Raw genomic sequence first — 24,715 nt, 5'->3', positions numbered from 1 at the left:
TGAACAAGGAGCACACGACTGCTGGCAGCAGGACTGACACCCTCAAAAGCTCTCTGCCCACACCCAGGCTGTGTGCAGAGAGCAGGAGGAGCGATCACCCCAAGAAAAATCAGATTGCTGAAGTTTGCCCCTCTCTGCAGCCACCGTGGCTTATAGGCAATGCAGTCTGTGACAGCACACTAATTATATGTTTGGTATAAATCCAAGTCATTCTACCAGTGTGAGTCTGGCTCTACAGAGAGCAGCACTTGCAAAAAAAAAAAAAAAAACAAACCAAAACAACAACAACAACAAAAGAAACATGCTTAGGTTACCCATAGCTCTTATCTACATATGCAAGGATTATCAATTACATGTCTGCTCGCTCTCTCTCTCTCTCTCTCATTTTCCCTGTCCCTCCCTGGAATCTGCCTCAGATCATGGAAGACAATGGGAGACAGAAAATACATGACTTGTCCCTAAAGAAATGGAAGCAAATCCCATTCCACTATACAGAGTATCCTTGACAATAACATTCTCATTGGTCATAATGAAATCAGAAATCATTCCCTGTAATACCTACATCAAAAAATACAATGAATGTCAGCTGTCACAGCCTAGATTTGATTTCTACCTATTTCAATGAGGATGGCCTTTTCCTAAGCCATCCTCATTCTGGGGTGCCTCCCAGTCCATTATTTCATGCACGCCGATCCTGAGTTTTTAACTCCCCGAGATGTTCCCCAAAATTAATTCCTCTCCTGCTGCAGGCCTTATCTCTTCCCTGTAGAAGAGCTTGACTGTGCTGAGAACCCTGCTTGAGAAATGAAAGCATCAGGGCGCTGAATTCCAGTACCGAGTGGTGCAGTGAGCCTGGGCCGGGGGTGCAGAGGGCTGGGACCAGGGGCACCACGTCCAGCTGGGGGCCAGGCACTGGTAACCAGTGCCCCAGGGACTGATACCTTACTGTTAACATGTTTAATGACCTGGACGATGGGACAGTGTGCACCCTCAGCAAATCTGCAGAAACTGGTAGGAGTGGGTGATACACCAGAGGGTTGTTCTTCACTCAGAGGGATCTCGACAGGCTGGAGAAATGGGCTGACAGCAGCCTCATGAAGTCCAACAAGGAGAAGTAGGAGAAATGCAGAGTCCTGCCAAGGGGAGGAACAACCCACAGTAAAAAAGAGGCATGGACATGGTAGAGAGGGCCACAAAGATGATTATGGGCTAGAAATACCTCACATACAGAGGGTGAGGCTGGCAGAGCTGGGGCTGTTCAGCACGGGGAAGAGAAGGCTCAGGGTGGATCTCATCCACTTCTGTAACTACCTGATAGGAGGGAATAAAGAGGATGGGGCCAAACACGTCACAGTGACAGTGACAGGACAATGGGCTTCAAGTGAAATGCAGGAAATTCAGTGTAAGCATAAATAACAACTCTCTTTTTCTTACCATGAGGGTGGAGGAACACTGGCACAGGCTGCCTGGACAGGTTGTGGAGTCTCCATCCTGGCAGGTGCTCAAAGCCCGACCAGGCACAGTCCTGGGCAGCCTGCTCTGGTTGATCCTGCTTTGAGCAGGGTGGTTGGACTGGATGATTTCCAGAGGTACCTTCCAACATCAACTGCTGTGTGATTGATAGTATTTTTCCTGGAACAGGACATATGCAAAAGATACTTTGGTTAGATGCAAATCAGTTTGCCAAGGCTGGGACTGACAACACAAAATACACAGCATCCTCATTGCCAGAGGTGGGAATGCCTGCGTATGTCAGTATGTGAGGTCTTTTAGGGATCTTTAGTACTGTCAGTAATTTAGACACATTGCTAATGTGAATGTATTGGTTAGGGCTTAAGTTACATCAAAAATCATTAGGTACCCTCAGATACTCAAAAAACAGATTCCTAAAACCACAGCTACAGCCCATAAAAGTCCCACCTAGCCTTATGGTTATTTGTAAGGCTGTGTCTGTCACAACTCCTACCAACCATCATCTAGGTACCTAAATTTCTGACGCTGAGCCTACACAGAATCCCTGCCAGCTTGCCAGAGCTAATTGTGTGGGTGCACCTCCCTAATTCTTAAACCAGCCTGGGACTGACAGCCCAGGTAGCCTGAGCTTTACCCTTCTTCGGGCCAGACTCAGGCTTCCTCCTCTCCTGCTGAAGGCTGCTGCTGTGCCAGCATTGGAGATCTGGGGCCACAGAAAGAGCAGATAGAAGGAAATTTCCTCTGCTCTGTGTAGGGAGGACATCCCCAGTGAGGCTGGCAGCAAAGGGCCGCAGGTCTGTGGCAGAATGCCGTACTGCCTTTTGTTAGCAGGTGTTAATAGAAGTGTTAAAATGCGTCTAAAAAAATCAATTGTTGGTATGCTTGTGTCTCATCTAGGAACTTTTTGATCTGGTGTTCTGTAACGTGACAAATAGCTTTCGAGATAAAGCACCTTTTTCATAAAAGGAAAATAAAGAAAGGAAACATAAGGACAGCATACAGGGAAGATAACACAGTACAGAGTGCGTCTCCGTTTTGCCTAGTGCTCCGTTCTGACAAGATTGGTATCACATTTTTAATGAAATTACTTCACATTTTAATGTGACTTCTATGCATTTATGCAACCCTCAGCAGGAATGTGTCAGTCTCAGGTATGCATTGGTGACTGGTCTATTTAAAAGGACCAAAACCCACCTCACCTTCCTCCCAGATGGCACAGGTAAATACTACAGAGCTGAGGACAGTGTGGTAGGCTCAGGCGTTTTCCATCTGTTCAGAACAATACGGACATTTCTGGGGCTCGGATGACCAATAAACTATAGAAGCTGCAATCTCTTGCTATTACCACAGTTATTTTAAAAGGTCATTTTAGACTCTTAGCACCTTCTCAAACTTTTTGTAACCACAAATATGTACATGAACATGGATAGTGACTTCCAATTACTGAGTTAAAAAAAAAAAAAAAAAGAAAAAAAGCAAAATTTAAAAACCTAAAAGCTCAGGCATCTCCTGTAATTTAGAGGTAATTACTGGCAAATAATTGCAGATACTGAGAAACTTTCCAGTCCTCCAGCCCTCAGTTCAACCCATCTGTATATTTCTCCTACTAGCTTTTAGGGAATAAATAAAAAAAAAGATATTAAAACAAACAAACAAACAAAAATACAAACAAAAAAATTGAATCTCTTCTTTAGAATGTTTCACAGAACAAAACCTTCCCTCGGGCACATTGTACTTCTTTTGCTGTTTAATTCCAGTGTGCTTTACATGTGCTTCAGATGACATCCATGCTGCAGTGTCAAGTGAGAAGAAAGGTTGTCTCCTTGAAAATCAAGATTCGACTCATTTAAAATCCTCTGAGGGAAAAAGCTGTGGACAGAAAAGAGCTAGCAGGAAGTTTATATGCTACTGGTGTGATGTATTCACCATTAAATGCACATCTAAATCAGGTGACCGCTCTCTTCCATTACTAGTATTGGGATATGCAGAAGCAGTTGTTCAGTGTGAAACAGCTCATGTGAGTAACAGAATGCAATTAAATTATCTTGAGCCAGGCACCCATGCAAGCTTTTCCTGTAGCACAGAAATGGGGAATTACAGAGTGTCATTGCTTAAAAGGATTTATCTGCAAGGTCTTGCATAAGAGAAGCATACATACTCCACTCAAAGATGTGAATATTGCTAGTTATTTAACATGTAGTATGCTTATTCCTGAAAAGCCAGCAATATTTAGAAAAAGTAGAGTTTATCCCTCATTTTGAAACACGTTTCTGGAGCAAATTCAGAACAGCAGCTGGAATTTTATGACTCCCCCAGGACCTTGAAGAATCCCACATTCAGTCCTAGAGAATGTTTACTCACTTTAAAAGTGATGGCAATATAAAAAAATAGCTAGAAAATGGCTTGTTGGAGGCTGGAGAGTAGGGCAATCTACTGCTTTATTCCTTTGACCTGCAATTTTGCACAACTCCAATGCTGGCAAAAAGTCGATTGGAGGATCTGAACTACAATGTTAAGGCTCAATGTTTGTATTTTTTTTTTTTTCTGTTTATAATGGAAAGGCTAGGAGTAAAAGCTGGACATCAGAGGCAGTGGGTAAGATTTAGGACATGGATGACACACAATCATCTGAAGTTTTATTTAATTCCATAACACTTTAAAGCCCAAGTTTGCTGTAAGAAATGGCACGGGTGAGGAGAATAAGTGTCAGAGCACGTTTTTATAATGCAGCTTCTAAAGCAACACAGCCTCTAACCCACTTCAGTGCTTTGAAAACCATCTCCTTGCTGCGTATACTCCAGAAACCCTTGGGACAGTTTTTAGCCCCATATCCTCGTGTGGGTGCTTGCAGTGCTGAGCAGCTGCAGGGTGCTGCAAGCTCGACTCCGGGCCCTGTTTCCTTTGCACCTGCCTTGGGCAGTGCAGCTCTCTGCCAGCACGCCCCAAAGGCATCTTCTGGAAGCTTTGCCCTGCAAGCAACGCATCTGGCTGAAGATCTCTTATTTTAGAGTGCGAAGACATTCACAGGCACACTCACATTTCTTTCTGTAGAAATACCAATGAGAAAAACAACATTTTTTTAAGTAAAGGGATATCAAAAGAAGAATATGACTGTAAATATGTCTCTTCTTGAAGACAAGGCTATGGTTCAAGGATGCAATAAATCCAAATTTAGCACCCCCAGTGACGAGACGAAACATTCACGTGTTCATCCTGATGAAAACTCAGCCTGCCAGCTCTAAGTTGTTAAAATGCTTTCAGTTTGGTAACATTGTGCCACTGTTTTTTGTTTTGTTCCATTATCAGCTGCGCTCTCACAGACAGCAAAACCAGCTCCATGTGGTATACTCCAAAATTCAGCAGGAGCCCAGGATGTGCCTTATCCAGGACATGGATCACACTGGTCCTGCTCGGTGCCCCTGCCATGCATGAATACAGCACTGCTGCTGCTGAAACCTCGGCCTAAGTGCAATCAAAGAAAAGCCAGTCACTGCAGCTCTCATCAGTGGGATTTTAATCAAGAGGCTTTCATGAGTACCAAGACGCACATTTGCTTTATGCACTGGCACCAAGTCAACATGGAAAAATGCTGTGTCAGGAAACTGTCATCATGTTTACAACAGAAATTAAAGTCAGGAAACCCTTCAAATCTTCGTCTGAATGAAGGGCTCGTGGATAGTTGTTTGACCATGTAAAATTACTTAATTTCTATAAATACGAGGAAATGACAGGCAATGCAGAAATAGTCACAACATAACCGGTAGGCACAGTGAAGCTCATATAGCAGTCCACCCCCAGAAGTGCCTTGAAAAAAAATAATTAGGCTTCATTTACACTGCTATCATTATTTAGAAATAAAATTCAAACCCGAGACTTTGAATTTTACAGTAGCTTTAAAAAAAATAAAAAAAAAAATAAAAGGAATATTTAATTGCTGTAGCATTAGCCTGCTATTAGGACATGGCTGCGTAAGAACCAATTTTGACGGTGAGAGTTGAGGTCTTTTGGTCCAAGGGTTGTAAGGCACCGGCCAGAATAATGCCAGAAACCTGACCTGTCACAACAGCATCCTGAGCCCTGTGTGGTGCAGAGTCTGGGTGGGCCTCAAGTTGCACCAGGGGAGGTTCAGGTTGGAAATGAGGAGGCATTTATTCTCAGAAGGAGCAGTCAGGCATTGGGACGAGTTGCCCAGGGAGGTGGTGGAGTCACTGTCCCTGGGGATGTTCAAGGAAAGGTTGGACGTGGTGCTTGGGGACATGGTTTAGTGGGTGACAGTGGTGGTAGGGGATGGTTGGACCAGATGATCTTGGAGGGCTTTTCCAGCCTCAATGGCTCTATGATTCTGTGTGACCCAGGGGCTGTGGGTGCTGTTCCATGAGTGCCCACGTTCGCCCTGCCCGACATTTTGGGAGCCCCGCGGAGGGGCAGGGTCCCCCCCAACCCCTCGTTCCCTCCAACAAGTGACAAGATGGTGCAGGCGGCAGCGGGGCTCCCACCCGCGCCTGGAGCGGGGACAAGGAGCCGGCACAAGGAGCGTGGCCAAGCACTGGGGACACGGAGCGGGGCCTCCCCCTCCACCTGGCGGCTCCCCCCGTCCCTCCCCGCGGCCCCACCTGCCGGGGCTCCTCCACTGGGGGGCCGGCCGTCCCTCCGCGCCTCCCCCTCCCACAATCCCTCCTCCTCTCGCCCCTCGCCTGTCCCCGGCTGAACCGGGGCGAGCCCTCCCCGCTCCCTTTCCCCTCTATCCCTCCGGCTCCGCCGCCTCCTTCCCCTCCCTCCTTCCCCTCCTTCCCTCCCTCCCTCTGGCGGCGAGGCCGCCGCCCCATCCCCGAGCCGCCGGTGGCCGCCGCCGCCGCGCCCTGCCATGAGCCCCCCGCCGCCGCCGCAGCGCTGAGCAGGACGCGCGGAGCCATGCCGGGCTGGAAGAGGAACATCCCCATCTGCCTGCAAGCCGAGCAGGAGCGGGGTGAGCGCCGGGGGGACGGAGGGAGGAAGGGGAAGAAAGGGAAGGAAGGCAAGGAAAGAAGGAGGGAGCCAGGAGGGCGGGCGGGGGGCTGCCGGTGCCCGCTGCCCCCGGCTCGACGGTGGGCGCCCCGCGGGGACGGGCGACCTCGCGCCTTCCATCTTGTGGGGAGAGCTGGGGCCGTGCCGGGCTGTGCCGAGCCGTGCCGAGCCGTGCCGGGCTGTACCGGGCTGTACCGGGCTGTACCGGGCTGTACCGTGCCGCCCCGGCAGCGACAAGTAACTTTTCTCCGTGGTGCCGCCGCCCCCGGGCCGGCTCCCCCCGGGGTGACTCCGTGAAACTTCCCCGCGTGGGGATCCGAGGGACCCCCCCCGTGTCACCCCCCGTGTCGCCCAGCCCCCCGTGGGGGCCAGCAGCGCCGGGGTGGAGGGAGGAGGTGACCCCCAGCAGGGGCATGGTGGGGCCGGGGGGCCCACGCGTGCTTTGGGGGATGGAGGTTGCCCCTTTTGTGCTGAGTGGTTGCGGGGAGCTGGCGTGGGGACCCCGCTTCTCTGCCCTGCCGGGGGCTCAAATCCTAATTTCGGGGTCGGGCTGTCAAGAGAAGAAGATGGGTAGTGGCTGGTTGCTCTTCAGAACCGCTTATGGTGCCAGAAGGGGAACTTTGTCCTCCCCCAAAGAGGGCTTCCACCATCGGAGGTTGTCGTGCCACTGCTTTTTGGCCAGCCTGTAAGTCAGAGGGGAGAAAGGCCGGCTGGTGCCCCACTTGCATGGGGGAACTTTCAGGTATGCCTGTCCCCTGCCGTCACCCGTTTGTGGCTCACTGGGTCCACGACAGCGCATGGACGAACCATGAAGTAGGACTTTGATTTAGGATTGCCACCTTGCTGGGGAGAGAGCTGTCCTGCTGGGAGCAAGAATGCCTCCAACGCTAAAAACGAGGGGGTTTTGTTTGCTCTGTGCAAAAGTATTGTGCTTTCATGTTGGAGGTGGAGGTCTGCTTCGGAAGTCCTGCTTCTTGCTGGCAAATCCTGCCCGGAGCGGGAGGCTGATCGCAGGCACATGACGTAATAAAAACAGTGACTGAAGGGGGAGCAGGTATTTCGGCTGCGAGAAGCTAGATCTCGCCTCTCTCCTCAGTGAATACAGTCATTGCTTAAATCCCTGGTCATATTTCTCCGTGTCAGGAGTCTATCTGTGTGGCTGAGCAGTCACAGAAATAGGTTGGAAGGCGGTTGTCGAAACGGATCAGGTGCTTTTACAGATGGGGAAACTTTAAAAAGGGTCTCATCTGTACATGTCAGAAAGTGCAAAGATTTTTTCGCCTTTCATCCCGCATAAAGGTTGTGCCACGAGCTGCACCACACAGGCTTGTCTTTATTGCAACTAAAGGGTGGTAATGGTTTTGCTCTGCTGGGTTTAATACCAGTCAGAATACAGATTTGGTAACAGTTCACGCCTGCTCATATTTTCTATTTAATCTCTTTCATCTGCATTTTGAAGGTGGATAGATTTATATTTTAATACTCTTAGCACTGATGCTTTTCTTTATTGTATTTCCACTGTGCAAATAAAAAAAAAAACCCTCTGGTGTGCCTAAGTAAATGATTACTACCTAAAGTATGTTTCACTGTATATTGCTCAAGTTTAGCTAATAATTTAGCAGAATTCCAGTTACGGGAAATCTTCTGCTTTAGACTTGAAAAAATATTGAATGGTCAAAATAGTTAATCAGCACTGAATTTAACTGTCCTTGGGTATAAAGAATTGATGAAATAAAGCTTTCAAACTAGCCAGAAAAATGGCCAGCGCGGTAATGAAATGAAGGTGCATCTTTAGCTAATGTAGGAGTTTAGTATGGCATTGAGTTAAAAGGCAATTACAGATACAGTTAAATTCTGGTTCAAAGCCAGTTGTGCTAACATCCCCCTCTGCTGTTTCTAGAAAATATTTCCATTCAGATGCTCTGCAGAGCACTTTCTGTGTATCCTGCTGTCAGAAGACTTCTGCGAATGTAAATGCTGTTATTTTAGACAAACATCGTAGCCAGCTTTTAATGTTCTATGGTTTACATATGGAATAAGATTGGGTATAAAATATTCAGTAATAAAACTTAGCATGCAGCCTTTACTTCAAGCCTGGTTGTAGACGTGGTAGCAGCAGGTTTGGACTGAAAAAGAAGAGTGTGCTGGGAAAAGTGCTATGAAAGGTTCACTACAGTGAGCCACAAGTGGTTTGTACAGACCATCTTTTCTCAGCCAGTCCTTCCTCAAACCTCGCAGGCTTCCTTTTAGCCCTTTCCTGGGAGCTCTGCTTGCTGTGCATGTGCCTTTATAGAGCCCACGGTGCCCCTGGCTGGGGAAAGGAGAGCGGTGATGGGCACTAAGACGAGAGGTTTGGGAGGCAGGAGGGTTTGCTAGAGGGGCTGTGTGGAAATCTCACTGTACAGTCAGGTGTATCCCTGAGGCACGGCAGCGTAAAGGGCTCTCTTGGTGCTGATGTTCTTGTCTCCATCCAAACCAAGGCAGCATTGCCTTGGGGAACATCTCAAATGCTGCTGTATCTCCCTCGGTGCTCAATTCGTCTAGTGCTTTGGAAACAAGACAGTGGAGCTGCTGCAGCAGCATGTGTCTGGTGCTAGGGTTCGATTCAGAAATGTGGAACTCTGTTTTGATGGGAAGAGCTGTCAGGATATCACAAAGAGTGATACCTTCTGCAGACACATGGGGTTTGCTCCAAGTAGGGTTATTTTAGTGTATCCTTATCCTTGTTTGCCTTTGCCTTGCTTCGGAGCCTCTCGTCTGTGTTGATGCTTACCTCAAAAAGTCCTTCACTCAGTCTGTCTTTGCTGTTCCTACAAGTCAGGTGCTGAAGTGGAGGTTATCCAAAAGCTTGGCAAAACGGGTATTTTGCTAATGGAAATTGGTTGGTTGTGCTGAAATGAAATAAGAGAGCCACGGTCAACACTGTTGGTTCACCTTGGCAAAAATTGGTACCCTGTGTGAAGGAGAATAATACGGGTTAATGTTTCAAGCTTTGCCAGTGTTGGAGATGGAGCACGTGTTCATCTGTGGTGAAGCATTTGTGGGAGCGTTGTGTTATTGAGAAGATTGTTTTCCAAAGCGTGGCAATCAGCGCTATTTCAACGAGTATTTTTAGATGTCTCCACTGCAGAAATTATGTGGAATACTGGTGCCAAATTAAAAAAGTACAATTTCTTGAGATACTCAAACCGTATTTGAAATATGATGTGGATGGCTGCTTTTTGGGCACACCTCAGCGGGTTTCTCCCACTGCCTCCGTGGTGAAGCAGTGCTCTGCAGTGGCTGTGGTGCTCCTGGATGTCACAACCACCGTTATCGCAAGGAATCTTTTCCTTCAGAGTTCGGGAAGAGTGCTCTCTGCTGAGTAATGCAGCTGTTGCATGTGGCTGATGCAGTAAACCTTGTCATTTTGACATGACATATAAAGGCTCACCGGTTTAAGACTGCCTTTAAAATTCAGGGCACATCATCTCTCCCCCACTCCCCCCATTTTCTGCCTAAGATGCTAAATCAAGTCTTGTTACAAAGCACCTAAACCACTTTTTGAGGTGACATCTGAGCAAATACTTTGAGAAGAAAGATGTTCCTTTAATTAATTTTGTTCAATATCCCTTCCAATCAAGTTAAATGAAGGCATTTTATGGAACTCCTGGTTCAAGCTGATAGCTGATTGAGTTTGACAGGAGTACAGAAAATAATATTTGCATATCTTGTGTTCACTTCAGGGCTGCTTGGTATCCCCTAACATGCGTCGTTATTAATTTTAAGAATGCATCTGAGTATATACTTTAGTCTTGATGATAAAAATAGATTCAAAAAAAAAAAAAAAGGATTTACTTTCCATGGCTGTTTTGCCTTTATTCTCAGCACGGCAACCCAGTTATGTTGAGGAAAAAGGGAAGAGTGCTTTTCTATTTTCTGCTCATCCATCTATCTTCCTGATTCTTGACAGACTGGGAAATGAGGTGAAATTTAGGAAACATTTTAGAAGTGTGGATTCGAGGATTAAAGAGTACGCAAGTAAGTATTTTGTGAATCTCGCCTCCAATACAAAAAACTAGCATGTTCTCATGGAAGATGTTCTGACAACACACATCCATCTCTGGGCTTACTGCCGGGTGAGCTTGTCTGCTCGCTTTAAGCTGGAAGAGAATCGGTTCCTCAGATAAGGGAGAGATACAGGCCCGTTACTGGCCTTAATTGTGTTATTGTGGTTCAGCAATTTACATCCGATCAAATGAGGCCACTTTAACAGAGGATATGCTTCATCTTCTTTCTGGTTGCAAGTTAAAAAGTAAATATTAGCTTAGATTTCAACAGAAAAAGATGAGGATAATTGTTCCCTGTCTATAATCTGACACATAATAAGTGGGTCCTCAGAAGCTGAAGAAAACATGCGGGAGACCTACCACTTGGATTCAGCTGACAGATTTATAAACTTTGGGATGTCAGGAAAGTTTGGGATTACAGATACTGTACGACCGCTTTCTGTATTTCTTTATCTGCTTTCTGATATGTGTCACATGCCTCCTGAAAAGTTGACGTACTGAACTGGATGGCAGAAGATGAGCATACAAGGGCAGCCCTAAGGCTCAGGGCTGGCTGTTGGGGGTGATCCCCACTCTGTGGGGAGAGGTACTTGAAATAAAGCCCCCCAGTGAAGGCAGTGCCTGGTTTTAGAGTCCAGGTACTCCTTGGTACCCACTGAGTGAACAACTGGGGCATTTGGTCAGTTATCCTATGCACAGCATATTGTAATTGCTTCTGTTTAAGGTTATAAAGTCATGAATAATGGTATTAAGGATGAAGAGAACTCGCTGCTCTGGCCAGGTAGGATAAGATGGCACTGCACACCTGGTTTTCATCAGCATGCAGAGGACACAGGCAGTGTTAATTTCTTCATTAATTCCCTCAAAACCAGCCGGGAGGACCGAGAGGGCTCTAACATGGGGATGGGAAAGAGGCAGTGATTGCTCCCTAGTGCCCTCTTAGCATGAAAGGAATTGAGGATAACCAAAAGCCATCTACATCTTTCATGATCTGCCCAGCCCCCTTAACAGCACTGTATGATCTGTGATATTCAAATCATTTGGTTACTTGCAGAATCCTTAGGAAGCTGCAGTCTTCATCGACTGCTGGGAGATAGCCAGCACTTGTCTCTGGGTCATAACCAAGCTTTTTTCCCTCTACAGAAAGCTGATGTGAAGTACTGGTTGCAAATAAAAATTTTTCTTTGTTTTGCCTCTGAAAACAAAAAATGCTTTTGCTAATGTTCATTAAAAATGGAGAGTTAGATGGGGTCTGGGAATTCACTAGCAATGAGCGATGATTTATTGATATGGCTGCAAACAATGTAGCTTTCCTCACAGAACAGTAACACTTAGACTGGGAAGCACTACAGATATTTGCCACTAATGGCAACAGGGTTGCTTTTCCAGGTGCCTGGGAGCTGTGCAGGGTGTAAGCTCTGTGCTGATACTTCACAGCAAAGCGTAACCTGCAGCACAGATGCAGTGTTGGAACCCTCAGCCATTTAGAAGCAGACGGCTTTCCTTGAGTCTCAACACACGCCAATTTAGCTCCACTATGGGCCTTTTTTTCTATGATTTAAAATTAACTGAGCTCAGAGTCCTCCATGAAGAACTGCCAGGTCTGTGTTGCTGTAAGGTGGCTGAAGTGGGCCAGCCCTGATGGTCCACGTCCTCCGAACTGCTCGTGTCTGATCCCTGTTTAATCATGCTGGTGCTTATGAAAGAGGACGCACTGAGTCAGCGAAGGGTCTTATGATCATGACTGTGAAATTTGATGTTGTTTGAATGTTATTCCCAAGTCATTTGAATTTATTTCTGTCGAAGTGACAGAGCACCGTCTGTCCTGACTCTGCAAAACCAGACTGATGAGATGTGCCAGCATCCTGTGTGGGGACAGGGTCATCACCTGCTCGCTGTTTGTTTGGCAAGATGAGCATAACCCAGTGCAAAATTTGGGGTGAAATTCTAATGCTTATACTGGGTGCAAATAATCTTGTTTACTGTGTCACCCTACTGATTTTCCTTTCTTTCTCTTCCCATTGGCACAAGCTGTACTGAGTAGCTGGGCAACACAAACTGTTCTGGCATGCCCTATAGTATGGGCAGCCAGGTTTTCTGGTTCTCAATGATGCTGATGATCTAACACTTCAAAAAAAAGTCATTTTCAGTGCTAATTCTTTTTTTTTTCCCCACTGATTGCCACATTGCAGCTCAATTGTGATGTAAATTGTGATGCAAAGTTCTTTCCTTACTACTGTAATAATTTAAGAAAATGTTAGAAGGAAAAAAAAAAAGCAAGCAGGGGCTGACCACTTTGATACTGATACTTTTTTTGTGGAATTTATTTATTTATTTACTTTTGAAAATTACCACAGGAATCGAGGAGGACAGGCATGACTGACACAATCTCCATCTGCTAGGAGCATTCTTTCATTTCTTGTTACCAGTGAAAATCACCACTCTGACTGCACAGGGAAAGCTGCAGAGAATATTTTGGTAGTTTTACTTTTCTCTTTTACATATTGGGATCCCACAGATGTTAGTAAGACAACCGTAGAACTCCCTAAAGTTTAACTCTTCTCTTAAAACAGCATAATTTCTTTACTCTCTGAGATGTAGTTAAGGAATATGATGTAATAACAAATAACTCTCAACAAAATGTATTCATGAATTGTTTTACCAGTGGGATGAGACTGAAGTTTTTGCCCCATTATTTTGTGGGGAGCCAATTTATTATTGTATAACTGACTGTGATCGTTTCCTTGTTAGCAGATAGTATTTTTGTATGTTGTAAGGTATTGCCAGGATGTGTTCTCCTGGTAGCTGTCTTTCACAGGAAGAAAGGCACTACATAAAATGCTTCCTTTCATCCCTAAGAAGCTTTGTGCTAGGTGAAGGTACAGTGAGGTATGGTGTCTCAGTCCCACGCTTTAAAATGTGAGTTAAAACCACCACGCGTACATATAGCAAATAAAATGAAAAACATAATGGTGACTGGAACAGGCGTTTAAGTGAGCCAGAACTTAGATAAGTTTTCACATTGTGAGCTTTTTGTTTCTACAGATATCAGCTAGCATGATTTAAATGATACCAGGTTTTCTGCAGTTGCCTGCAATGGGGTCCAGGTATTCCAGAGTCTGAACTTGTTTGTTTGTCCTCTTCTGCAGCAGGAGAATATTCATGAAAATACCTTTTTCAAGCAAACAAATAGTCCAGTAACATCTATCAGTGTGCAAATCCCTTTACAGTGGTCAAAAATGCCTGTGGGATAACCCCTTGTAGGCAGCAGGAGGGAAGGTGCATCGTGTCCTTGTGAGCAGTGGCTGTGTGTGGCTCAGGGCAGCAGCGTTGGCTGGCAGGGCTTACTGAAAGCTGTTTCTGAAATGTGAGTAATACCTCTGGACTGGTTAGATTATATTTTTCTTTTCTATTTGGTTTATCACCTCTGCGGACCAGATACCGTGTTCTTTGTACTGCTGTTGAAAGACAGAGGCAGTGCTGCAAGCTCATCTTTCTCCCCCAGTTGCCAGCTCCTTGTTCACTAAAGGCCTGGTGGTCAGAGGTGTCACTTCTGTCCTGAGAGTTGGTTTTTAGCATCTGAGCTCAGCCAGGATGGCTTCAACAAGTGAACTGCATCAATCTCTCTGCTATCCCTTGCATTTTCAGAATCCACCTTTAAGACACAGCTAACTGGCAGAATAATTGTCCTCGCTTGTCCATCCTTAGGCCAGCGTTGTGACCTGAGCCTGAGATGAGGCTGCAGTGGAATTAAAAGACCATTTTGCTACTTGGACACAAATTTTAAGTTCAGTGACAAACAAGTATTTGGCTTGGATTTGAGTCAGGAATTATTTACACAACAGCCGGGCAGAAACTACAGTGACAGTCACACAGAAAATACACTGGGGAGCGAAATTCAGTTCCTGCCGAATGGATGCGGCTCTCCTGAATTCTGGAGGTTAATTTACTTGTGCCAGCAAATTTATTGAGCCCTTGTGTCTCTTAGTGGAGGCCATTTATTAGTCCAAGGTCTCTTCTGAAAAGTCAGAGAAAAAGAGTGCTAAAAATATGTTGCCTCCTTCACATATATTTCCATGAGCTGTATTTCTTATTCTTACATTTTCTGGTGGCTTTGTAAATATCCTAGTATTTTGGAAAGTGGTAAGATTTGGGCATAAAGCGTTTTCAAAATAATGTTTTTGATGAAGTTTCCTGTTTTGTGAGGAATATACCTGTAAATTATTGTTATTATTATTGAAACCAACCAACCAGTGCATGAGATACAGGCTTTAACTAAGTTTTCTTGTAGAGGCTCCATAGATGTGGTGATCTGGTAGGACCAATGAAACGAATCTCCTCTCTTCCCAAAACGCGTTCTGAAATTATAATTTGTTGTGCTTTTAACTTCACCTCTTACTGGGGCTGTTTGCAAAATGTGCAGGAGCCAGATAAACTTGCAGGATTTGCATGTCAAAAGTGAAGCAGTTGATGAAAAGCTTTGAGCTGGGGTGTGCGTGTCTGTATGGAGAGGGGAGAGAGTTTTATGGGCGTAGAAGAATGAAATGGATGGCATAAGGATAATTCAGTGGCTTTAGTTGTTGCTCTTGTGTGTCAATAACTTACTTAACTCGGGAATATTAGTAGTAGCAAGAACCCGCAAACAAGCCACTCCTCACACCTCAAGCACAAAGTGTTTAAAATACAGCTGGTGGTTTTTTTTGTTGTTGTTGTTCACGTATGCTTATTAAGTTTAACTTTTTTAACACTTTTTTAACACTTTTAACTTAAATATCTATCATGTTGTCCCCAATTTCAATATTGTATGGTTTCAGTATTCCCAAGGTTTCCTGTCATTACCAATGCTGACAAAAATGCTGCACTAATTCAGGCTTTTCATACGGGCTCTCTTATTTCTTGTCTTATTTGAATGCACTAACCCTAAAGTTTTTGGAATTTCTCATCTGCCTAAGGCCATGCTTTCATATGTCCGCAGATTCAGGCATGCTGTGGTACCTGTGTTTGTATTTGTTTAAAGAAATAAAAACAAGTAAAACCAAGCAAACAAAAAACACCAGGGATGCTATTATATATTGTATTAACTCATCATTCTGCTTAGTAAACACATCTGAAAATGCATCTGCTATTTGTTTAAATATTTAGTGTGAACTGACTCTTGCTTTTCAGAACTCTTTAATATGAAAAGAGCCTTAATTTTCAGATGACTTACCCTCTGCCATTAAATATAAATTTTTCAAACCAAGGAAAAAGAAGGTTCAGCTGCTGGCTATAGAGCAGTTTATTTTCTGCTTTCATCAAAGATCAGGGTCATAGGAAACTAGTTCCTGAGTCCATACTGCTATATGTATGTTTCTTTTTTGTAAAGGAATTTAAGCAATTTTAAACAAACACCTCTTGATATTTTTGAGATGATTTCCTTGGTAGGTGGCTTAAATATAGGAAACATATAGTTGAATTATGGAGTTCCAGATCATCTGAAAAAAATTGTCTTAATAGTTTTTCTTTTCCTCCCCTTACAATATACATCAGGTTAGTTTTGTCACTTACTTCCTCTTCCATCACTGTTTGCTTTTTTTGTGATCTTATCAGGGCAGGAAGTAGTGTTTTTTTTTTTTTTTTTTTTTTTTTTCTTTTCTGATCTTTTTCTTTGTGACCAGGCATATTTAAATTTTTTTTTTTTTCAAATGCAAAGACAAGTCAGCCTACAAAAGAGTATGATGGGCTTGTTCATTAATCTGAACAACTTCTTGGGGTTTAGGCTGATACTGTAATGAAAAGTACTGAAAAATAGTCTTCAGTTGACTTGTCTCAAGTGTTGCTTATTCTTTCCTTAGTGCTAGCTGCCCTTAATAATGTTGTGGCTTCTGCTTATAATTTGTATGGTTTTGCTTTCAATTACTAAAATGAAAATTTAGTGTATTTGTGTGAAGCTTCTAAATGTTGTAATCAGCAACTTCTGGCTTTTATGTGATTAAGTGAATTTTCCAGGAAGTTTATAGTGCATTGTATATTATTTCTATGCAATTAGGTTACTTGGGGTTGTAAAGCTACACAGGTTTCAGAATTTGCAAGGTTCAAGTTATGCATTTTGATTATGTTTAAAAATGTACCTTTTTGTGGCACGCTACTGGCAGAGTACAATAGGGAGCATAGGTGAAGTTCTGCTCCTGAAGTAGCTCTGAAGCTGTGGGCTGTGATAGTATTCTTCAAACCGGACGATTTTTAACATATTGTAATGAATTTGGGCGTTCTGATTCAAGCTCAGAAATCATCTTATTTGCGTGTGTATTTTGGTTAATGGTCAAATATTAATCGTTTTGCCTCCATACCATGCTAAAGACTAAAAGGGAAAACAAAAAAACTTGTCATGAATTGATAATATGTTGGAGATGTTTATCAGCAAAGTAGGCACTTGAGAGTTTTGAATGAGCAAACACTCTTGCATTGAGTCCCTAATACATCGAAATATTTAAAAATACATGTTTTTCTGGACCAGATCACAACACTCAGTAAACTACTAGGCTCTATCTGTAGGAATGGATGATGCACATCAAGGCCAACGACAAGTTCATTTGATGATCTTAAAGCCATGTTTAAGTCAAGGCCACTGAAACTTTTGCTGGTTAAGTGTATAGATACTTGAGATAATCCTTTTGAAGTCAATGGGCTTAAATTTAGGCTTATAACTTACATGCTTAACTGGATCAAAGGGTGATTATAAAAAGAAACTCTTTAGTTTGTTTAATTAAAGATCATTCTCTGTGATAGGAATGCTGGTGGGGGAAAAAGAGACAGTAAAAAGGATTTAAAATATCATAAATTGTCTCTCTTTTTAATTAGACATTTTGTTTATTTTTGTTTTATTTTTCCCCATTGGACATGTGTCCTTCTTTGGTATTCCTTCACTTTTTCCTCATTTTCTCTGTTGGAAGTGAAGTTAAACACGTTTAACTGTAAGATGCTTCATGTTCTGTGTTTTCTGGTGGAAAAACATCTTTCCATTACCATTCATTGCAAAATGTCACATTGTGAATGCAGGTAAGAGACACAGAATGTATACCTGGAGCCAGCAGTTGTATTACCAAAGGTGACACTTACCATTTATTACAACAGGTTTGAGATCTCGGTGCATTTTCAGTTGCCTGAGTCATTATCCCAAAAATGATGTTACGTATTGTAACAGGAAGGAAGATCTTTGGCAGAGTGAGAACATTGAAGGTTGTTTTTTCCCAAATTTATCTTCTGTGTGGATCCTAAAAAAACACAAGCTTTTTCCCTTTGCCTGTTTAAACTAAATAGCCCTTGGAGCTGTAGTTACCACTTCACAAAATAGGTTAGCATCTTGGTCGAAATCAGTGAGAATTTCCTGTTGAACTTGTTGAAAGTAGGAAGTCACTCAGTTACCTAGGCTGTTGTCATTTGGGATGGCTGCCAGTTTTGCATCATTGTTTTGGATGCTGGAGTATTGCATTGGATGAAATGTGAGGGTAACACATTGAGAAAGAGGGATTTATATACTCTGCAGCTGTGGCTGAGAATTGGCCTTGAAGCAACGCTATTTTGTGCTTTGTACCTTAATTCCGAGGCGGTTTAAAATATATATGGTCTGGGATAATCCTTACTACTTTGACTTTGCATTTTATTCTCACTGTTTTGAGAACTTTCAGATGTATTGTGTGTGCTTTGAAGAAGACTTGCCACCTGGAAAGTGTTACTGATGTCTTAGTAAAAGACGTAATAAAATTTCCAAAGAAAGTCAAAAAACACCCCCAGACAAATCCGACTGTTCTCTGCTCCGTCTGTTAGAGAGACAAGTTTGGGTTCATTAGTGTGTTCCAGCTTCAGCAGTGGTTTATAAACCCCAGACTTCCTTCCTTACAGCCAGGTAGGTGGCATTTTAGTGGAGAAAAAAAAAAAAAAAAAAAAAAATGAGACAGAGGCGTTTCATACAAGATCACAGCAGAGGTCTGCTTTGCAGCTTGAACTCTCTCATGCCTTGTTCTTAAGTCAGCAGAGACCTTACACAAACTGCAGTCATTTCTACGTGCAGGAATTCTACGAGAGTTCTCTTTAATAGTTTGTTAGAAAATATGACTAGAAGAAAGAGGCACTTGTTTGGGCAAAAAGCTCTGCCTGTGTGAATTAAATACATTGTAAGGGTTCTACATCCATTTGCTTATCCTTAGGAGCAGGAAGCCAATGTCAAATGGAAAGTATAAAATTTCCACTCTATATATGGAGTAAGCTGAATAATTATTAAAAAAAAAAAAAAAGGCAAAAAAACCAATATTGCTCTGCAATATGACACTATTGTAAATCTTTTGTAGTGTTCTCTATCTTTCCAGTCAATTAGAAAAATAATATTCTCTGTAATAGAAAAGGCTTGTGTACATTTGTCTCTAAACAGACTTCAGCTCTGCAGTGGTAAGGCTCATTGGTGTGTAAGTCATTAAGCCATATGCATATTTGTGTGTGTGTGTGCTAGTTCTCTGCTCTGCTGGCACATCTCCGTGTGTTTATTGAAAGATTCCCTGAAAAAAAAACTCCTTGAGGAACGTCTTTTGAACTTAAATGCCCAATCAAGGAGGAGAGTGTCATTATTTTCATAATGAAGTCACCTTTCCCCTTGAACAGAGGTGCTGCATAAAAAGCAGACAAAAACAAGAGCGCTTGGGCTTATCTGATCTTCCAAGAGCAAGTTTATGATCTGTCATTGCAGTTTGGGGGCTGATAATCTGTGAGCCCAGGTGCAGAGGTTGAGGAGCCTTACTAATTTATTTTTTCATGTAAAACCAAGCATTTATTTTCAATCCTGTAAAAAAAAATAAATCTATTCAACTATTGTTGAGATGTGGATGTTAAGGTGCATAAACAACTACAGCAGAATAATACCAAATTTGTATGCAAGAGATTGATGTAGTTGGTAATGTTCACCCTTCCTCCTGTTGTCCCTGTAATTTGGACTGTGTTGGAGGTACTTTTGGAGATTGGTCACAGGCAGCTTTGCTGACTGATTTACTGCTGATTTTTTCTTAAGATTCATGCTTTACTGAGCTTCTAGGGCTGTTTTGTCTTGATGGTGATGTACTTAAATACCTCAGCTGCTTCCCCAGTACTGTGTAGCACACTGTATTTGCCATTTGTTTTCTCTCTGACCTGAGCAGGTTGTGCACACTTTCCACATGACCACCTTTCAGCTTTCCTCATGCTCTGTGCATCCTCTGGTATAATAAAGTGAAGCAAATACATATCTATTTTGACATTGGACTCTGCATTCAGCTATCAACATCGTGTTCTGCTTCCTTCCCAAAGTGACTTTGGAATGCGTTTTTATATAATTGATCATTTCCTTGGTATCTCAAGGTTGCTGTGAGTTAGGGAAGTTACGGGAGGAATTTGGATCTTCAAGGCAAAGTGCACGCTCAATGAAAACACAGGCAGTTGGGCAGAAGCCTTATTAAATTGGGAAAAGAGTATTCCAGATTGAATCATGTTTCTCCATATGAAGCTTTACTATAAAGAGGGGAGGAAGGGGGACAGGAAGGAAAAAAATAAATTTAAAAAAATGAAAAAAAAATTTGAAAAAAGTTATACAGCAAAGAGGGATCATGCTATACAGTATGCAAAGATATGAGCTAATATTTGCCTCTTCAAGGAAATACTAACAAAATGTCACTTTGAGTAGAAAAAAGTACATCTTAAAGGTCTAGTGGTTTCCTCGTTTGCTTCTTTACATAGAGTATAGACTGTGTAAACATAATTTGAGATTCAGAGCATGAGCTGTTTTGCAAAAGTCATGTTTCTAATTTTTATTCACTAAAATTCAAATTAGGTTATTTAAACTTAGGAATCAGCAAAAATTCATGGGGTGAAATTGTTTGAAACGGCTTTAATTATTTCTCATGCCATAATGCAAATGTGATTTTTTTTGTTGTTGTTGTGAAGTATTCTAATAAACATCATCACAGTATACATCTGAATATTTCTAGCTATGTTAAAATGAGGTATTTTAATTTTTTTTTTCCCCAGTGTTGTAGGTAGCCCTAACTGTACCCCTAATTCATCTGTAATATTTTGTGTTTCTATGTGTTATGTTAACCCTGATGTCTTCCTATGTTACTATTCTTTCTTTAATGGCTTCATAATATTTGTTTCCTTTAACAATCTTCAGCTATTGCAACACATCTTTTGTTTGCTTTCTTTTCTTGTTTTAAGAGAGAGAATAACATTCAAACAGGAACACTTTGTTTTCCGCGTTCGCTGGAGCAAAGATCCTTCTGATCTGCTTTGTCCACAACCAAGTCTGGTTTTTGGTGCTTTGAGGCAATAAACTCTGTACTAATAAAGCGCAGGGTAACCTGCCTCTTGGGGATACTGGTTAGAAATTTAATATTGCTCTGAAATGTGAGAATCTGTAGCACATTTGAAGTCTGTTAATATTTTTTTTTTTTTTTACTATTATAAAGTGGATGTGCTTGTCATGTCTACAAATGCCTGGTATAATTCTGTAAAGTGGTTTTGCATGGGAATGCAATTCAGTGTCCAATTCTGCACCGTGTGAAGAAAGTGCTCGTGTTTTTCCTTGTTAATTCTGATGAACAGTCTGTTGACCTGTTCTCAAGAAAGCCAGAGGTCATCCACTTGGGTGTGCCCTCACCTTTGTTTGTCTTCATCAGCGTTGTCCGTGCTTCATGTTGGAGAGGCACGCTCTACGTGCTGCTTAGGCTGCACGTTGCTCAGCCTTCGCTCCTGCCTGTGTGTCTTTTCTGTAGCTGGAGGAACTGAGGGCAGACTTCTCGGTCCCAATCTACCTCTGTTGTACACTTACAGTTCTCCAACCTGCTGTTCACAAATCCCTCCTTCCTCCTGCTTTTGGACCACTTGTTCTCCGAGCAGAGCTCTTCACTGGGTTCTCAGCAGAGCCTCTACTGTTGTATTACCCATCTGTTCATTTTCCCAGATACCTGACGTTGCTCTTCTCATTGCTATCCTTTAATACTTTTTGAGTGAGCAGGAAGCGTTTTAATCTCATCAGTTATCCCTCTTTCATGTCGGTTTTCAATGTTTTATGTATTCTTGCTAAAAAGATCACTTTTTTTTTTTATAGTTTAAACACATTCTTAGGCCGTCTCGGTTCCTTTGAGTTGATGAAAACCTAGTTGTGGAGTTGAGGAGAGTCTGACTTTATCTATGAACATTTAGTGGAATTTGGTTAAACCACTATAAGGCTAACCTTGTGTCCCTCCTCTCTGTGTCATCTGTGCCTGCTTGTGTATTAACCCTGTAACCTCTTGAGGTCAAAGACTGTAATTTATGCTGGTCACTTAATATTTTTCTTATCCTTCAAGCTAGAAATTTGCTTTCTGTGGGATGAAAAGTAGATTAATTATTATATTTTAATTTTATCATGGTCAGTTAACTTAGCTGCTCAGAAGATGGGTAAGAGAAGGAGGCAAGAGAAGAAGGAAGTATTTCTGCACATGTATCAGAGCACAGAAAACCTGTAGACCTTTGAGTACTCATCTGTGGGTTCTTGGCTTCCAGATTTCTTGCTGCTAACTTGGAAGTCATTTCAGCCAGAGCTGCAACTCCAGCTGCAGTTTTTGAAACTCTCTGGCTGGGAACAGGGAAGCCCTGAAAGCCCCAAATATTTCCAAATCTGAAGCATGAACTCTGGAGTCTCTAGTCCCTGGCTATTCTGGATGGCAGAATATCCTGAAGCTATGGATCCAGCAAGTCAGTGTGGGAATGATCAGAACCCACATGCAGTTGTTTTTTTTTCTGTAATTTGCTGGATTTTAAACTGTAATTGTAAGCATCAATAATGTTAATATCACCATCAGGAGATGGACTTAGTATTTGAACCTGGGAGTCTAAGTTCAGTGGCACTGCAGGGAGGAGACGGTAATAGAAAAAAAACACAAGGAAACACTTTAGTGTCCACTTTTATGATATAATCATAATGATGAAGGCATTAACTTATAGTAGGAAAACCAAGTATAAAAGACCACTACTGTTCTAGAAACTGGAGCAGTTGGAGTTGTCCATTTGGTATGTTCTGTGGTCTACTCACTGTAAGCAGGGTAGATGACTTGATGTGCCTTGGAGCAACTTCTAGACTAAGACTGTAGACTGGTCTGGTTGTTATGCTGTAAGCCATCTGTGTGCATCATGAGTGCAGCAAAATTGTGTGCAGCTGTTGTGAAGCTACTTTTTTGTCTTTAGCTGGAGGTTAACTGCTCTGAAGAACACTCGTGTTCAGTGGTGGATGAAGCTGAGCTGCTCTGGCAGCTTTCCTGGCTTGCACGTTGCTTTGGAACAGCAGGGTGGAAACCCTGTTGCAGCCACAGTATTAAAAGTTTAAAAATTTTTGTGAGTAATTATTCATGGAAATGATTAATAAATCAATGTAGTGGCTTGTGTGCATTTTGATTTTACTCTGCAGCTGGTTTCCACTCTGGCCTGGTTTGTAGCCCTAAGGATCTTGCCTGACAGTACTACAACACTGACCTCTGTTTCAGCAATTTAGTTGGGAAGGAGCACGGCCTTGTTAGCACCCAGCAACAAGAGGATTTTCCAGTAGTAGCCACAAAGCTTCCTGAACAGTTTCAACTGTTGATTAAGATGTCAGAAGGTTGTTTCCAGTTGAGGTTCTGTGCCTATGATTTCTCATCCTGGGACTTTTTTCCTTGCCTTTTTTTTTTTCTTGCTGCTTGCTAATAGCAAAGGCTGTCTGAGCCTATCCCCCTTTTCTATCTTACCTGTTCTTCTTCTCTTCTTTCTCTCTTTATTATCTTTGTTTCCCCCACCTCCCTGTATGCTTGTTTCTTCAGGTCTTCCTTGTTTCTGAGTTATCCCTTTATACATGCATTATAAACAAATTGCACTGTAATGATGAGAACAACAAGCATACATCTTATTTAGCTTGTTTTCATCTGGATATATCTTATGACTTTTTCCCCACCAGTACAGCAGTTTCTGAGTGTATGGTCAGACTGACGCATCTACGTAGAATCAAATAAAAAATTTCCAAAAAAGGACTAAAAAGGTCACTTTGTCTGGTGTTATTCAACCTATGGTACATGAATCACTGCGGGGCCATAGCTGGCTACAAAATGGTCCTCAAAACAATTATAAAAAATGCTCCAGGCACACGCTCCCACACTCAGCAGGATCGTGTCAGTGTGTGGGCTGGCACAGTCAGCAGTTGGCTCCCAGCTGCTGTCCAAGACTCATTAAAATGCTTATTGCTGGACAGTCCAGAATTCATCAAAGTACCATTGTTTAACTCAGATGTTAGGTATCCCTGGTCTCAACTTCCAGATGCCAACTCAACAGTTGAATGTCATATATAGTTAATGATCTTTTTGTCAGGTGCTATTGTTGCATGTATGTGACAAAAGGGTAAGTGTGGGTTCCTATCCAGCACCTTGGCAGAGTGATGCCCCAGCCCATTAGTTTTTTGCATCCCAATGTTCATGTGTGCGCGATGATGGATTTATGCAAGATCTAGAAAGGCATGTAAGTAATTTTTTTTCCAAGTGTCTGAGTGGTGCTGGTGTTCCACGGAGGACTGCCAAGCCAATGAAGTGCTCCAGAGTCCAGAGACATGCTACGTTTTATCCTAAAGGACCTACCTCCCTTCTATCCAAGTGCTTTGTTTCAGCATGTGTAAAACCAAGTTAGATTTTCAGTAGGCATCTTGCTCAGTGCCTTAACCTGTGTAATGCTAAGGGCCTGCCATCTGTAATTCTGTAGGCTGCCTTTCACTTCCAACTGTGCAACCTTCCATGTATGCACTGCCCTAAGGTACTTACTGGCAACGTCTCAAGGGTAGAGTTGTTTTTTCCCAGATACGTGCGTGGTTCTTAAAACTGTATATCTTGGCATGACTGAAAATGAATAATTTCTTTCAGGCCAGCCTGCATTTGTGGTTGTGCTTTGTTATTGTTTTATTTTTCCAACTAAGTACAGCAATGAAAAACTGAAACGCCTTTTTGAAAGGTTGGAAAAGGATGGAAGTTCTCAGTGATTGAAAAGGAGCACGTGGCCCTTCGGGATGTAGGGGTACTTGAGAACCAGTCTTGGACTGCATACAGATAATGTTTATTTTAACATAATCAGAAACTTGATTTAAACATGGATAAATTGCTGTGTGTAGATTCCAGAGGAAAATTCCAAGTCTTCCC

At 42.7% G+C, this 24,715-nt stretch overlaps 1 protein-coding gene across 1 annotated transcript in view; it reads left to right on the top strand.

The window, feature by feature from the left end:
* The first annotated feature begins 6,160 nt into the window (after positions 1 to 6,160).
* Positions 6,161 to 24,715, top strand: part of GRIP1 (glutamate receptor interacting protein 1) — a 317,628-nt gene continuing 299,073 nt past the window's right edge. The window contains exon 1 of the mRNA XM_038185237.2: positions 6,161 to 6,439. Coding sequence (XP_038041165.1) covers positions 6,385 to 6,439 — 55 coding nt within the window. The 5' untranslated portion in view covers positions 6,161 to 6,384. The remainder of the gene's footprint in view (positions 6,440 to 24,715) is intronic.

This window comes from Anas platyrhynchos, chromosome 1 (genome assembly GCF_047663525.1).
Source record: "Anas platyrhynchos isolate ZD024472 breed Pekin duck chromosome 1, IASCAAS_PekinDuck_T2T, whole genome shotgun sequence".
NCBI classification, from domain to species: Eukaryota; Metazoa; Chordata; class Aves; order Anseriformes; family Anatidae; genus Anas; species Anas platyrhynchos.
The sequence above is the reverse complement of the archived record's forward strand: the minus strand, read 5'-3'. Positions and strand labels throughout refer to the sequence as shown.